The sequence below is a fragment of the Pyricularia oryzae genome, chromosome 6, assembly GCF_000002495.2.
Source record: "Pyricularia oryzae 70-15 chromosome 6, whole genome shotgun sequence".
NCBI lineage: Eukaryota > Fungi > Ascomycota > Sordariomycetes > Magnaporthales > Pyriculariaceae > Pyricularia > Pyricularia oryzae.
The window spans coordinates 3360519-3375450 of NC_017853.1; the positions used below are offsets into that span (position 1 = coordinate 3360519).

Here is a 14932-nt window from a genome sequence, read left to right on the forward strand (position 1 = left end):
CACCAGTTTGGTCTTGTTTGGTGCGTTGTCGTGCATTGGCCATCCTCGGTTGCCGTTGCGCCGGACGATATTACTGTGTCGCATCCTCTTTCTCGATTGTCCTTCCAACATCACTATGGCCATAGGTCACGTGGATACCAATGTGCAATTCTGTGCAATTTATTCCTTATGCATGGATTGTCTTTTGTTTCATTTCACCGGCGGTTAATTAATGAACAGGACAGAAAATATTTGTTAACACCTGGGCTCAAATATTTTGCTCAAAATACATCGAAATTCCGAGCGAATTTTCAGGTATCTCATATTAGTAGCGATAATCTGTCCTGTTTTGCCCGGCAATCTTTTCTAAGCCCGCCTGGCTCCGTTGGTGGTAATTATGCACGACAGTTGGCAAGAGTTAGAGTGACTAGGTAGGTAGGTACCTACCACCTTACTGTACTACTTCGTACTCCGTACGTACACTCCGAACTCTGCAGTGCCTAATGCTTCAGGTCGTCAGGCAGCAAGGCAGCAAGGCAGTAAGGCAGTAAGGCAGTAAGGCAGTAAGGCAGTAAGGCAGTAAGGCAGTAAGGCAGTAAGGCAGTAAGGCAGTAAGGCAGTAAGGCAGTAAGGCAGTAAGGCAGTAAGGCAGTAAGGCAATAAGGCAATAAGGCAGTAAGGTAAGACCCCACTTCCTGGTGGAGTCGGGTAATATTCGGCGGTTGCGCAAGCGAGAACTCGATAGCTCCAGCGCCGAAATATTATTCCGCCCCGATGCAGTCAGCACCCAGCGTCCCTCCATCAGCTGTCTCCAGCTGCCAGGATTCTTCACGCCCAAGCCACAGCAACTTGGCCAGCCACATCTTGCCCACCCATCGAATCTACCCAAATTGATTACGAATTGTCATGTCGACCATCTCTTCACCTTCAATGGCACCTGATACTTTGTTTTGATGCTCACCTGAACACCCGCGCCATGCGCTCGCTTATTATCTCTGGATATGTCTGACTGGGACTCAGTCAATGACGTCGATTCTCGATTGACACTCCTAGCACGAACTGCCATCCATCGTACAAATCGTCTGCAATTGTAGCAATTGCTTGAAAATTGGACTTGGTAAGGAGGCACGCGAGATGCGGCTTCCTCCCGAAACCCCAGTCGAGTGTCAAGCCAGTCGGGTGGCCCCAGTTTCTCCGTTAGTGGCGCAGCTTCATTGGACTGAAGGGCTTGACGGGCGATGGCACCTGCATACAACGGCCACCCACACTACTCAGCCATGACTCTGCCCTGGGAGTAGACCAGGCCTGGTGAGGCTGAGTTTTGCGCAAAGCGCTGCCGCCTGCTGGAGCCCTCCCCCCTACCCCCTCGTCAGCAGCCCTCTCTCTAATTCTCGAATTGCTATCGCATCTGACTGTTTCTCCCATCTTCCCTGTTCTTGTCCATTTCTCTTCACAATTTGGGGCCATGACCATCTGAGCACGCGGGGGAGTCCTGACAGTGGTCTCGGGAAGCGCATTTGTTCCATATCGACCATTTGTTCCTCGTGTTCCTTTGGCATTTTGTCATCTGCAGGCCAAGTTAGATCGCACCAAAAGCTGTTATTTCCCCTGAGTTCGTGTCGTTTTAATAGTTGGCCAGCGTCGCTTTTTTTCCCCGGTCTGCACAAACCTTGTTTCGCACAATTTCGCTCTACTTACTGGATGGGCCCGCGCATCGCAACGCATCGCATCTGGAATCCGTCTCGTTTTTTGCGTGCCACTCTGTTCGGACCACGCACATTTCATTTCACTACACCCACTTACCTACCCCATACCGCTTAAAGCTACTTGTTGGATTTGTGACAAGAAGAGTTAGTGTGGTTGATTTCTCGTTGGCGATATTTAGCCGTCATACCACGCACGTACGAGTCGAGTCATCCATCGGCTGCGTGCCTTATTTTCCGTTCGTCCACAACGGTTGGACCCGTTGGTCACAGTCGCACTGTCGCCACTCACAGTCCAGGATCTGCTTTGTATTACACCCTTCTTTGTCCAAGCATCCGATCCTCTGCCTGTTCTCGAGCAGTGTGCGGGGCTTGCTCGTCGTTTTCTGAGGGGCCTTAAACGGCGGCGGGGCTTGGCCAGCTTCCGCTCGCGGCCGCTGGAAGCCATGGCCGCTGGCGGGGACCCGGCCGGCGCATCCGACCCGACGCAATCCTTCACCGAGAAGACGGAGCCTTTTTCTCAGTCGGAGTTCGATGCGCGCATGCAAAGCATGAGAGTGCAGCAGGATGAATCCTTTCGGTCGCAAGATTCCAGCCTAGTACACCTTGACGAGCTGGTAGTACCACCGGACAAGGACATACGAACTCTTGTGCGCCCGCTCAGAGCTCGGTCGGTATCACCCGGAAATTTGGACAACTGCGAATGGCTTGCACTTCACGCCGAAGTCGCGTCGCCCGAGGGCGTTGACAAACCCCAACACAGGGTCATGGCCGTGACTCAAACCTCCAGGGACATCAAGTTCTCTGTTAGGATCCCGGGCAGTAGTCCAGGCTTGTACGGTTGCCAACAAGGAGATGAAGCATCCGCGCCTACGCTATGGTGTGAACTCTATTACGACCCGCGCAGCGATAACCAGATTCTTCGCAACAAGTCCGATATTCCTATTTCATTGACACGAGTGTCGCAGCTTCCGCCCGCTAGCCCAGGAATAGAGTACCTCGTCTTGCCCGAAGACGTGAGGGCTCTGCCCCCAGGCACCTGGAGAATTGGGGTCGAAGATGTTGATGTGCTGGACTTTAGGATTCTTGAAAAGAGGCCCGCTACTCTCCGTCTCCCGTCATTATCGTCGTCCGGGTCATCTCTCAGCGAGATGATCAACTCTTCCGGCAAGCGATCCCTGAACGAGGACGAAGAGACACCGCTTGGGCCGGAAGCGAGGCGCATTCGAGCCAACCCGACATCTCCAAAGAACCAGGACGGAGTTATCGAATTTCTCCCATCCAAGGCCGATAAACTCGTATTCCCGCTTCCCGCTGCTTCAAGCAGACGAGAGTTGATTCCTTTCGACGGCCACCCGTTGTTGGACATAGAAGAGGGTGACACGGTCGACATTCCTGGTGGCTGCGAGTTGGATACGTATCAAATCACAAAAATGGATCCCATCGCATCGACAGCACTTTCCAGCGTTTTCAGAGGCGTGGTCGACGATCATCCAGATGTCCCAGGGGATTCCGTGATCACGGTGAAAGTGCTCAAGACCCGTCCGCCGCCGTCACCGAACGGACAGGTACGGCCACAAGACAACGAGAGGACCCTGATCCGTCAGGCAGACATATGGCAGCGCGAGTTTCAAGCTCAGGAACCCCTTCACCATCCAAAGATCCCCAAGCTCTACGGCGGTGACGCGCGCTTCCTTTCATTGTACATGGAGCACGTGCCAGCACCTGATTTACAGCAAAAAGGGAAATGGCGTGGATTGAACAACGATTTCTTCGTCGGTACCCGCGATGATGCCCGACAAATTTTGATCGATATTGGTCGGGCGCTCAATTACATGCACTCTCGAAACCGCACCCACAATGATGTCAAGCCAGCAAACATACTCTACTCGCGAGAACGTGGAGCTGTGCTGATTGACATGGGGCTATCGACACCAACACGAAGCCCGGGCAACGCAGCCGGTACACCCTACTACGTTCCACCCGAATTCCTAGGGCAGAAGCTTCGTGGCCCTGCCGGTGATGTCTGGGCTCTTGGCGTCACCATGTTGTACGCTCTGAAAAAACTTCCACTGCCCGATTCCCGCGGGAGTGTAAGGCCCAATCAGAGGCCTCTGCACTGGCAGATTGCCGACCTGAACAGGCCTCAAGGCGCACGCCAAATCCTTCCAGCCCAAGTCGGCAGAGGTCCACCCATGCAACAACAACACCAACAGCCAATGAATGCGGTTGCAAAGATGCAGTGCTGGTTAGGCGAGGTCAACGAGGCAAAGGAGCGGCTGAACACCGACGATGTTGTGGAGCTCTTGGTCGCCAAGATGCTGGTTCCCAACCCGGCACAACGTATCACTATGAGGAAGCTCATTGCAGACCTCTATGCTGAGCAACAACAACGACAGAGCGAAGCTGGCTCCAAATGAAGGAATGGACATTCGATGGATGATTCAAACGAGATATAGAAATGGCTTTTTACTGTTTGGCTTAACTTGCATCTGCGGCCCCTGAGGGGTGATTCAATTGCTTCCATTTCATACGCGTTTCTCTTTTGCGCATATACCTATTTGCTACAGGCGGACGACTGTTTCTGCGGGCGACATATATATTTTCTGGATTTTCTTGGGGTTTCAAATCCTTTCTCATACCATCCTTGTCTTCGGGATGGATTGCATTTCACGATTTCTCCTGCTGTTGTTTCTCTGCTCCAAACACGCGCATCCTTCTCATCTCATAACCACACCACACCATACGTACCTATATTATTTTTCTACTCCTCACACCAAACCTGTACGCATTAAGCATAATATCACACACCCTTGCATCACTCAATTTGTCTGGCTTTTGGCAGTCTCCTACTGTTTCCTATTGTGAAGATGGAAGTAAAAGCAGTTCTCCTTCTTGCTTACAACCGTCCCCCAAGGCTTCGCTATGTACAATGCAAGAACAAGAGCAATTAGTCTATGTGAAACAGGGCTGAGCTCTGTAGAATTAAATTAAAACGTCAACTGCTGCTATGTACGTGTTGTACAGCTCAACACACTTGCGCCTACAAACCGCATTCATCATAACTTTCATCACGACTCCCGCTGTCTCCAATTACAAGGCCATGCTGTAGGCAAAGAAAACAGCCAAGCCGACCACTGAAGTCAGAACCGGAGTGCTGACGGCATTTGCAGCGACACCGCCAGTGCTGCTGGGCTGGCTGGGGGTGGTGCTGCTACCACCGTTGCCGTTGCTGCTGCTGGAGGGGCCGGACTGGACCTGGTAGGCCTTGACATTGTCGGAGGACTTGCACTTGTCACCCGACAGCTTGGTGGCGTTGGCCCTGAAGGTGATGTCGGCGCACTATAAATAAGTTTTAGGTCAGATTTCTTGTTTTGGTACATACCGTTCGTATAGGTACGTCATCACGACATAGACTTACGTTGTACAAGGCCGAACCGCTGTCGGTGGTGACGACCTGGATGCTGGCGCGGTCGCCGTCCTTGGGCTTGAAGCCGTCGGGCAGCTGCAGCTTCTCTATGCAGAGGGTGCCGTTGCCCGTCACGTTCCAAAAGGTCTGGCCCGAGAGCGACATGTTGAAGTTGGAGACGGTCGAGCCCGGATTGATCTGAACGCCCAGATTGACAAAGAGGTAAGTCCAAGGGTGGTGCAGGTCGAGGACGAGCGAGCCGCCGTCCAGAGGCCAGTCAGTCACGTTGTTGCCGGTCACGTTGGAGGGGACGCCGGCGCATGGATAGTTCCACTGGCTGTAGCTGGCCGGCGCGTCGCCCGCCAGGGTGTTGAAGCGCCATGGCGGGTACTCAAGGCCGAAGTGGGCGTTGGCGAGGGGAAGGGCCGCCGTGAGGACGGTGAGGAAGGAAAGGATTGCCATTGTTTGTCTGTGAAGGCTAGGAGTTGTCGGCAGCGGGGGTCCAGATGTAATTGGCTTGTGTGTGGGATTGAGGTCTTCCCAATGCTGTGTGGCAATGTCCTTGGGGCTGCGTGGCTTGAGAACGAGCTGGATGCAAGTGATCTGGCTTGAAGGTGAGCGGCAGGTGAGTAAGAAAAAGTTACGCGAAGTTGGAGGGAGGCTCTCTCTTCTATTTAAAAGCCTGGAAACTTTGTGCATGGGCAATCGATGGTAATCATCTGCTACCTTGCCTACGTTAAAAATCTCTCAGCCAGCTAAGCAAAGTGCTGGTCCACATTGGCAGCTTGCGTTACCTTAGCTCAAGGTAAATTCCCTTTGGGGAAGGCATGGGGTCCAGAACCAAAGGGTAGAAAGGAACGCTGTGGCACTACCTAACCTAACCCGCATCCTTGTCGGTGGCTACGTCCATACAACGTCGTTGGAAAGGGTCTGCCCCTGGCTTGTTGTAACCGGCTTGGCCGTGTTTGCGCAAGTTTTTTTTTCACCACTTTAGTTAATATTTTCCATCTCTATCACGTACCGTACAACTGGATTGTTGTTTGGCGCCGGACAGCCGAGATTGGTGTGAAGCCGTCCTGAACCTTGCAGCTCTATTTTGTGCCGCACCAGGTTGTTGGCGTGGGCTACGGATAGAGCTAGTTCTTTGTTTAGCTTTTTAAGCTGTGGATGAGGCTGGCAGTAAAAGATTTTTAATTGAGGCTGTTTAGGACTGAGTTCAGAAAAAGTCTTTGCAGTGTTTCTCGAGCTGTTGGTCAAACCAAAGGCACAAACATCTTCCTACGATAATAGGGCCATAAAATGACGAGAACGGATGATGAAAAAAGGGAGCAAAACAATCCAAATGAAGCATCTACTGCATTGAGAACCCTGGCCAATGCTTTCTTGAACCCTTGGCGCAGCATTCAACAGCAAACAAAGCGAGAGGGAAACAAAAAATAATGTGCTCAATTAGCCCACACGTTGGCGACAAGGAAACATTACAATCCATGTTAGCTTTCAGTTCGTGGCAGGGGAGGGCTAGCGCTTTCTGGTCAGTGGAGGAGCGATAAGCGGCCAATCATGGTCCTGCCCGGCTCACCAAGATCACCAAAGCGGTATGAGGGGTCGAGTGAGCTGAAGGTGGGGTAAGAGGATGGAAGCAATCAACAAGGGTAGGTCAATGCTTGGCGGGAAATTAAGGCGGCGGAAAACTTGCTCAAAAGCTCGCAAGCTTTTTGTGGGGGACCCGTTCAATTAGGTAGGTAGGTAGGTAGGTAGGTACGATACACACCTAGCAACGTGGCGGCGGCTGGCATCCGTGGCTTTTGGGTTGTATTTTTTTTTTTATCTCTCTCTCTTCAGAAATTTTGCGTGCTGTTCCCACATGCACACGCGTAAGAATGATATGTCATGCTCTCTTTTCGGTCACCAGTTCATGCGACGCTCCCTACTACACGTATTCCCCTTCTTTTCCCTTTGTGGAAGGACTCGTCGGGGGCCTTGCGAGTACAAGCCCGGAAAGCTGTGGCGCGGAACCGGAAACTTGTATAACATGAAAGTCGTCACGGTGTGGTACATGTAGCGGCTCGGGCTGTTCGCGCAAGGTACCTCGGGAGGTGACGGAGCAAGCATTCCCACCTCCTCGTTGGCCTTGACGGATGCAGGCTGTGCAGTGAGCATCCAGTTGTGCTCGGCGGCGAATACGTTGATGGGTTTGGTTGCAGTACCTCGCCACGCCATGCCTAATGCAGCGAGGGATAGAGGCAAGGCAGGTAGGCGAGCAAGGCGAGCTACAAGGTTGCGATCAAAGCTGCACATCGCATGTCTAGCGTGGTGACTTTGTTGGTGCAGAGCTTGGACACCAAACTCATAAGTTTGCTGCCGTGCCCCAGTGGCCAAGTCAGGATGAAGCTGAGAAGCCAACTTTCTTCTCCATGGCTGGCTCCCATTCGGGTGGCTATTTAGTCACAATCGCAGAGCTCGGATTGACTAGCTTTAACTTCGCTGGTGGGTTGCATCACCGTGTAAGGCACATCGCGATGTGGATAAAATCGAGACCAAAGAGTTAAATGCGAATATCCCTCCATGGAATGCTATACACGGCTTACAAGCTAAGGATACCCGAAGACTTACAACGCTACGATCAGCCGGTTTTAGACAAAATTTGCTGGCTTTTCACCGTTGGGTATGTTCGACCAATTTCACTGGACCAACGTTTCCAGCGATGGTTGACCAGGGTGAGCACCTTGACAAGTACGCCACATCAGGATCAAAGGACATTCATTGGTGACATCATCCAATTTTCGATCTAACGACTTCTTTTTGGTACCCTCAGCAACCTGTGGGAAGCCACAAAACCAATCGGTTAAATTTTGTGCAAGAAGCCGGCTTGACTGACCCCTCAGAGTATTGAAAAGGTCCACGACGACTCCCAAGTATACTTCTCCCCAGGGCCAGTGATCTGCGCCTCTTTGCGGCCCCATTCAGGACTGAGGGAAACTTATCAGCATTCTATTTGCAGCAATCAATCTTGAAGGGATCCTCTGCCAGAGACTTACTGGTTAATGCCATCTGTGTAGTCGTGCGCTTCGATGGCGATACAGGAGCTCCTGCCAACTATCTTGACGTCTTCTGTACCTTGGGTTGACTTGAGCGGGCTGGTGCCATCGAACCAATTGCAAGTATATATTTGCATCCCGAGCTGGTCGGTTCGCAGCTCGGCCTTGACGCCCGAGTACTCGCTGGCGAGGGTGGCGACCACGGCTCCCTCTGGCGCGTCGTCGATCAGCCAAAAGCCATTATAGCCCTCACACTGACCGCCTGCGCCGCAGTTGCCCGGGAATGCCGGGTCGTCCCTCGAGCGGCCCAAGAGGATGTCGGGTTCAGACGCAAAGTCGTTAATGCTACCCGGCGCCGCCGTGAGGATGCGGCCGGTTGGCAGCGCGCCGTCGTCGTTCTCGAGGTACCTGCTCGAGTAGGGGACGTGGAGCGTGTGGTTCCAGATCTTGGGCCCGGCCGGGTCGCGGTAGGCGTCGAGGTTGAAATAGGTGTGCTGTGTCAGCATGAGTGGTGTTTTGGTATCGGGCGCCGTCGCCTCCATGTTGATCTTCCAGGTGCCGCCCTCGACGCTGTATTTCACCTGCGCGTGGACGTCACCCAACATGCCCTGCGACGAGTTGGATTTGTCGAGGATGCCAAAGGTGATGGACGTCGCAGTCACCTCCGTCACGTTCCAGAAGCGAAAAGACCAGTTGTTGGTGCCGCTGTGCAGCGTGTTTTCGCCGTCGTTCTTTTCCGTGCTGAACAACTCGCCGTCGATACTGTACGTCGCCTTACCGATCCTGTTCACGTACCGACCGGGAATAGCGTTGAGTACGGGATGGCTCGGGTCAACAGCTGCATTATGACATTAGATTCTTTGTTAGCGCGCCCAAATTTCTTCGTCAACCCTTGAAGTTTTCAGGGGTTTTCAGGAACCTGCTCACGGTAGTAGGATGCATTGTCATATCCCAATACGATATCCACATTCTCGCCGTTCTTGTCTTTCACCCAGAGGTTTGTAAGAGTGGCACCATAGGGAATGAACTGCCAGCAGTTGTCAGCATCATCCTGGCATCCAACATGTTGCCTTTGCGACCAACCTGCGCCTTGATGCCATCCGACTCAATAGTGTACCGACCGTCCTTGCCGGGAGTAGGCACACACTGGCCAGTGACAAGGGCTACAGTAGTGGCCCAAGAGGAAAGGATCACCAAGGAGTTCCGCATTGCTAGTTTTCGGCCGCGGGAAGCGAATGCAAGGACGAGCTGTCTGCTGCAGATCTCAGTACCAAAAAGGGCTCAAGCGAACGTGAGAAAAATGTCTCAAATTCTCGAGATGAGCCAGTGTAGATCAGAGCAGTAGTCAGGGGGCAACCGCACCGCCATTAATGTAGCACGCGTGTCGCTGTTTCTCATCTGCGTTGCTCATTGCTGACCATCCTTCATCATCTGGCCATCAATGCCGAGTGGCACATTCCCCCACGTTCACCCAATAGGCCTTCTTCCGCCCCGACCCAGATTTGTCAGATTTCGGTTCTGCGAGTACTCCCGATATGGCAACGGATTCTGAACTTCAAACCTGTTTGCGGAGGCAGGTTCCCGTCGCGGGCCCGACCAGCTGGGGACCCTTTAAATTGGTCTGCATATCAGCCTGATTTTGATGGTACCGAGCTCCAAACACCTCCGCACTGCCCAGCCAGGTCGGCTACAAATCCCACCAAGGGATCTCTGCAGGTACAGTTGACTGACAGGTTTTATAATAGTATTTATCGGGTATCTGTGGGGTTGGTTGTCTTGTTTTCTGGGCAAGGTGTCTTTCTTGGGTCAGATGACATGCTTATGTTCGTCACAGAAAAGGAGGAACATGAGGTTGATCTTGCCGAATAGAGCTGTGGATGATCGAGGCCCATCTTGGCTTCTCACTACTAGACTAGGCAAGGCGAAACCGGCTTTCATGAGCATCTTGGGTCCGAATAACACATAAGAGGGCAATGAAAGAATCCACATCAAGTTTGTCTCTTGGTCAATCGATATGACCGCATAAGTAAGCACCAAAAGTACAAGTCTGACCACCATCTATACCCACGATTGAAGCCGTCTGGGGCGGGTGGTATATGCTACGCCATAATGGCTGCGCATCAAAACCTCTGGACAACAAACTATCTCGTCAACAGTTTTGCTTGTTCAGTACTGCGTACTCGCTCGCATTTTTCTGTAGTCCTCATAGATGATTCTCTCATATCCGAGTGGCCTGTCGTCGGTCACGCAGGAAGCAAAGCAATCAACAACTGCATCGGGATTTGGGCTAACAAAGTAGGGGATAGAGTAGCGAGAGGGGGTCAAATCTCGTCGGCCATTCTGCTCTTCTTGTGGCTTTGCGGCATCCGAGTAGTCTGGTGGGATGCCGACACGATGCAGAGTGGACTTGAAATAGCCTGAACGGAATAAACATAGTCAGCGACAACCCCCGCACAACTTGGAAAATTCATGCATCAATACACCGCAGTACGGCAGTTCAAGAAAAACGCCTTACCGTTCGTCCACCGCATCAGGGCATCCCCGACGTTGACCACCACGGCACCATCCACCGGCGGTGCATCAACAAAGCGGCCCGACGCCCCCGGATCCTCGACCTGGAGCCCACCGGCCCCGTCCTGGAACAGCAGCGTGATGGTACCCCAGTCGGAATGCGCCGGCATCCGCGCCACCTCGCCGCGACGGAGGGAAGCCCCGGACACGGGAGGGTAGTGCAGCAGGCGCAGCTGGTTATTCAGCGCACCTGCGTGCGAGGCCACGAGATGCGTCTCCTCGGACGGCGACAGCTGGATCCCTGAGGCCATGGCGCGGATCACCTCGAGGGACAAACGGGCGCATTCTTTGTAGAACCGGACCATGAACGTCCGGAAGCCGGAGAGCTCCGAGAGGGCGTCGGCTTCGGGCGGCCACACGTTTGGTTGCTCTGCGAACTCTTCACTGCCCATCTCGAAGCTCTCCTTAACATCCGGGACAGTGCGGATGTTGGCGGTCGCCGTTGCCGGGTCGCTGGAGTTGGTTAGGTCTTCTTGCTGGGAGACCTTTTCCAGGCCGGGCCATGAGTAGCCCCTGTGGATGAGAAAGCCTTTCGGAGTGGCGATTCCCAGGCAGAACTGTCAACATCTAGTCTAGTCCAGTAGCCATTTCTGTAAAAGCGGGCCTTCAAACCCAAATATACGACATCATCAGAAAGTTGTAAAAAACAAGGCATCCCATACCAGGGGGGTGCGGCACAAGCATCTTCTTCTCTATCGGTAGATCAAAGAGCTTCTTGGACCATGCAAACGCTTCGGTCAAGAGGTTCTGTTCGATCCCGTGGTTGACGAGATAGACGAAACCGACATGGCGGCAGGCATTGGACAAGTCGCGGGCAATCTGATTGCGCTCCTGCGACGTACCGCCTGCCCAAAGGCCAAAGTCGACACTGGGAATCTTTCCGGATAACATTTTTTTGTTGTTGTTGTTGCTCTTATTATTTCTTGTTCGAACCGTCATCCAACAGCGAAAATTCAAAGACGAGTCAGAGACTTTTGCGAGTTTCCCATGATACGGTGGCGTACAATCTGTGCGCGATCCGACACTATGGATACGGTATACCTATTTGCTTTTTACCATTGCGATCCTTGCGCTAAGATCGTTGCATATTGTCTACTGTAGGTAGGAAGGACCCTTAGCTGGAAGGGGGCTTATTCAGCAGCAATGAACCCCGCATCGTGCTACTGTAGGATGCGGTATGCCCCGACTTGCTCTGATAAATGTCACCGGGAAGCTGAGGCTTGTCACCGTAACGAATAGATTGTTGGGCTGAGGTGGTCTCCATCGCCTACCAAACTTCAGTGAGTTATCCGAACGGATTGCAACGACAAGCTATCCACAACTTCTGTAACCCGTCGTCATGAATTGTCCGTGCCGTTAGAGAAGATCAACGAGGGGAGCCAAAAAAGCAACCAAGTTAGCGGCTCAAGCTTCCGCCACAGCCAGGGAGACCCCTCCAACCTCCCAGGGGCCGATGATACCCCAATGGCGGGAGAACAAGCCGATCATAAAAACGGTTCTTAGCGGACGCTTATGATTAAAGCTGTTAAATAAGAAGACCCTGGACTTTTTGCTTCAAACCTGACTGCGAAATGCAGAAATAGGCAAGTCAAATGGTCCCACAGGGGTCCGTCCCCGTGATATTAGAGGTCCGGTATAACACATCAGGCTTGCGCTGTGAGCCGAGAGGACAGAAATTTTTACGGAATTACCGACAAAGGCTTCTCCCCCACCCCCCACTCCCTCCCCATCATCAAAACTCTGTGCTTCCGCGTCCAGGGAATTGAGCAAGTGAGCAGGTATCGGGGCGGGTCCTTGGAATATTACTTTCTACTATCAAATGACAAGGCGGAGGTGGAAGAAAGAAACTCAACAGCACAAGAATCAATCTGCATCAGTCATTACATTTGCAATGACAAGATAGTTTGCGATACCCCATGGGCGTTTGATTGTTAGGGATATGGGCTGAGCATGTTAACCTTGCTGTCGCTTATCAGCGCAAGCGGGATTTTCGACGCTTAATATCAAGAATAGCGTGCCGAGTACAAGTATTTTCGCATGGGGTGGGTGTTGAACGGATCAACATACTACATGCAGCATGCAGCATGATTTAAACTTTGGGAAGCCGGTAAAACCCACTGGGAAGCCTGTTCGACCAAGACAGTGCGTAGATCTTGTATGAAAGAGGTTTGTGTGGGTTTGCATGACAGAGGAAGCTGGTATTTCTTTCTATTATTCCGTGACTACAGCATCGTTGTACACAAAAAGGGACAGCAAAAAATAAAGTGTGTAGAGAATCATCAGGGAGATGAGCTTCACTGTGACAGCGGGAAAGTCAGAATTGCTGTTTGGACCGGGCGAGGTTTAGAGTGATGGAGGATGTGAGCCTTTGATGACATATCCAGGGTATTTGAGTCCTTGACGTAAGAATAACACCACGTCGAACCCAAGCTTTATGGCAATTAAGAAACGCAATGCCTCTGTATTTGGCTCTAACGGATCCCTGCGAGTTCTGGGTACTTCCGTCGATGGTTTACTTTTTTTTTTTTTTTTTTTTTTTTTCTTCTCTCGTCTTTCTGAGTGCCGACATGAGGTTTTGCCTTTTCCACGTGTCTTTCGAGATTCTCACGGCAGAGAAGTTCTGGTCCAGACCCTGAGCAAGCGTTTGGGAACAACAGCTTGATGCAAGTTGTGAAGGGTTCTTGAACAGAGCTTTGGATGAAACACACAATCAGCAAAGGAAGAGCGCAAGCAATCCATGCAATGGCGGCAGAAGTGCATAAATGGGTAGATCAACAAGAGCAGCGGGTTGGTTGCTTGCAGGCCGTAGGTGCAACCAATCGGCATTGCCGAAATTTGTAAATGGAATCGGCTTAAGCTGATTGATGTGACAAGCTGACAAACATGGTTGCATATGTCAAGCAGATGGGAGAGCGAGGTTGAGAGGAGAGATGTGCGCGGGTATACTAGGTTAGGCTCAGCAAGGTATTGTAGAAGTCCTTTTTTTTCTTTTCTTTTTTTTTCTTCCCTTCCAGAAGAGGCTATGCAGGCGCTTTGGGCAAAAAAAAAAGTTTGCTAATGACTTGTGTGCTAACAGCAGTGCTTGTGAATGGTGTACACACCTGCAGGCGCTGGGCGAGCTGAGCCAGCACATGGCTATTGCACGCTCTTGTTCGTAGCTCTGCGCTCTGCATAGCTGCGTCGACGTTTGAATCGTCCGTCAGTTTAGGGCTTACTGACTCGTCACAGGGACTTTAGGCACCTTGGCAATCATTTGTGCTCAATTCCCAATTTCCTTCTGGTCCTTTCAAAAATGAATACAAAAAGACAAGAAAAAGTAGGCGAGCTGCTGCCAAACGATAGCATTCGTCTGAGCCCGAGTTCAATGTAAGTTTGCTGTCGCGACCAAATGATACGATAGGCGGAAAGCGCCTTCTCGTGACGTACAGGCGGATGTGCAGCCTTCGGAAAACCAATCATGCATGTCGGGATATTTTTCTCGGGATTCCCAGACCAAACGTTCTGAGCCAGGGAGCTACGCCATCTTGTGGCCCGTGCTCAGTATTCTAGAACCAAGGGCGAGCTTTCGATGCAGAGGTCACCCCTGAGGAAAGCAGGAGCCGTGACGTCTGCGATGTGGCAGAGTCACCCTTTGTGGAGAGAAGAGGGCCAGCGCGGGAGCCCCGCCAGCTGTGACTGACGGACGCATTGACTTGATCAAATGGTGCCAACGATGCAGATCGGCTGTGATGATTTCAATGGTACATTTTGGGCAAGATGACATATTTTAACTAAGGACTACCATGGCTACTGACAAATTAAAGCCAAGCCACAGTGTCTTGTCGAATTGATATTATTGTCATTATGAGGCAACACTCCAATGGTCAAAAATTTCCGGCACCTGGCTTCACCTCCAGCTCCAAAAACTCCCTTCGGCAATGCATTGGACCATTGAACGGGCGAACCTGTCCCAAGACAAGTAAAGCGTGGCAGGGGCAGATTGCCCTACCCACATTGCTGATGGCTGGTACCTGCTCCACCGGCCGCAGGAGTGCATCTTCCACTGTGTGCGTGTACCCTTGAGATTTTTCCCCTGTCGCAGATTTTGCACTAGGATTGTTGCCCACCTCCCAGGTTTTAGCGTAGCGCCCCACGTTTTGGTCAGCCAAACAACCGTCCACCGCCAGATGCTGCCGTCTGTCGGTCCGTCTGACTGATTGCTGCGCTGCACCTTGCTTAGCACAGGCAGGTCT

The 14932-nt window shown here is 52.0% G+C and overlaps 7 protein-coding genes across 7 annotated transcripts; 2 read left to right on the forward strand and 5 right to left on the reverse strand.

The window, feature by feature from the left end:
* Positions 1–889: 889 nt before the first annotated feature.
* On the forward strand, positions 890–4690 carry MGG_09413 (CAMK protein kinase). The gene has a single exon (XM_003720145.1). The coding sequence runs from the start codon at positions 2129–2131 to the stop codon at positions 4100–4102; it is 1974 nt and encodes a 657-aa protein (XP_003720193.1). The 5' UTR covers positions 890–2128; the 3' UTR covers positions 4103–4690.
* On the reverse strand, positions 1242–1796 carry MGG_17785 (uncharacterized protein). The gene is made up of 2 exons (XM_003720146.1): positions 1678–1796; positions 1242–1546 (listed from the first exon to the last, which is right to left on the reverse strand). The coding sequence occupies exons 1-2, from the start codon at positions 1757–1759 to the stop codon at positions 1338–1340; spliced, it is 291 nt and encodes a 96-aa protein (XP_003720194.1). The 5' UTR covers positions 1760–1796; the 3' UTR covers positions 1242–1337.
* MGG_09412 (uncharacterized protein) lies at positions 2664–5833 on the reverse strand. The gene is made up of 2 exons (XM_003720147.1): positions 5104–5833; positions 2664–5024 (listed from the first exon to the last, which is right to left on the reverse strand). Exons 1-2 carry the CDS (start codon positions 5788–5790, stop codon positions 4776–4778), a joined length of 936 nt encoding a protein of 311 aa, XP_003720195.1. The 5' UTR covers positions 5791–5833; the 3' UTR covers positions 2664–4775.
* A 1163-nt stretch (positions 5834–6996) lies between these two features.
* Positions 6997–7311, reverse strand: MGG_12026 (uncharacterized protein; the record flags this gene model as incomplete). The annotated part of the gene is made up of 1 exon (XM_003720148.1): positions 6997–7311. The coding sequence occupies one exon, from the start codon at positions 7309–7311 to the stop codon at positions 6997–6999; it is 315 nt and encodes a 104-aa protein (XP_003720196.1).
* A 661-nt stretch (positions 7312–7972) lies between these two features.
* On the reverse strand, positions 7973–9338 carry MGG_12025 (aldose 1-epimerase; the record flags this gene model as incomplete). The annotated part of the gene is made up of 4 exons (XM_003720149.1): positions 7973–8060; positions 8130–8967; positions 9057–9156; positions 9213–9338. 4 exons carry the CDS (start codon positions 9336–9338, stop codon positions 7973–7975), a joined length of 1152 nt encoding a protein of 383 aa, XP_003720197.1.
* A 718-nt stretch (positions 9339–10056) lies between these two features.
* Positions 10057–11752, reverse strand: MGG_09410 (thymine dioxygenase). Its single transcript, XM_003720150.1, has 3 exons — positions 11363–11752; positions 10645–11229; positions 10057–10546 (listed from the first exon to the last, which is right to left on the reverse strand). The coding sequence occupies exons 1-3, from the start codon at positions 11637–11639 to the stop codon at positions 10296–10298; spliced, it is 1113 nt and encodes a 370-aa protein (XP_003720198.1). The 5' UTR covers positions 11640–11752; the 3' UTR covers positions 10057–10295.
* A 2176-nt stretch (positions 11753–13928) lies between these two features.
* MGG_17786 (uncharacterized protein) lies at positions 13929–14762 on the forward strand (the record flags this gene model as incomplete). Its single annotated transcript, XM_003720151.1, has 2 exons — positions 13929–14066; positions 14504–14762. The coding sequence occupies exons 1-2, from the start codon at positions 13993–13995 to the stop codon at positions 14760–14762; spliced, it is 333 nt and encodes a 110-aa protein (XP_003720199.1). The 5' UTR covers positions 13929–13992.
* Positions 14763–14932: the final 170 nt, after the last annotated feature.

What these genes read in the sequence shown, in the direction of transcription:
- MGG_17785 (XM_003720146.1), bottom strand. Translation starts at nt 1,759, where the DNA reads ATGTGCGTGGTCCGAACAGAGTGGCACGCAAAAAACGAGACGGATTCC. An exon ending in GCGATGCGCGGGCCCATCCA is followed by an intron (nt 1,547 to 1,677) that starts GTAAGTAGAGCG and finishes CTTGGCCTGCAG; the next exon opens with ATGACAAAATGCCAAAGGAA.
- MGG_09413 (XM_003720145.1), top strand. Translation starts at nt 2,129, where the DNA reads ATGGCCGCTGGCGGGGACCCGGCCGGCGCATCCGACCCGACGCAATCC.
- MGG_09412 (XM_003720147.1), bottom strand. Translation starts at nt 5,790, where the DNA reads ATGCACAAAGTTTCCAGGCTTTTAAATAGAAGAGAGAGCCTCCCTCCA. An exon ending in GCGGTTCGGCCTTGTACAAC is followed by an intron (nt 5,025 to 5,103) that starts GTAAGTCTATGT and finishes ACTTATTTATAG; the next exon opens with TGCGCCGACATCACCTTCAG.
- MGG_09410 (XM_003720150.1), bottom strand. Translation starts at nt 11,639, where the DNA reads ATGACGGTTCGAACAAGAAATAATAAGAGCAACAACAACAACAAAAAA. An exon ending in GCTTGTGCCGCACCCCCCTG is followed by an intron (nt 11,230 to 11,362) that starts GTATGGGATGCC and finishes CCACTCCGAAAG; the next exon opens with GCTTTCTCATCCACAGGGGC. An exon ending in CCTGATGCGGTGGACGAACG is followed by an intron (nt 10,547 to 10,644) that starts GTAAGGCGTTTT and finishes TATTCCGTTCAG; the next exon opens with GCTATTTCAAGTCCACTCTG.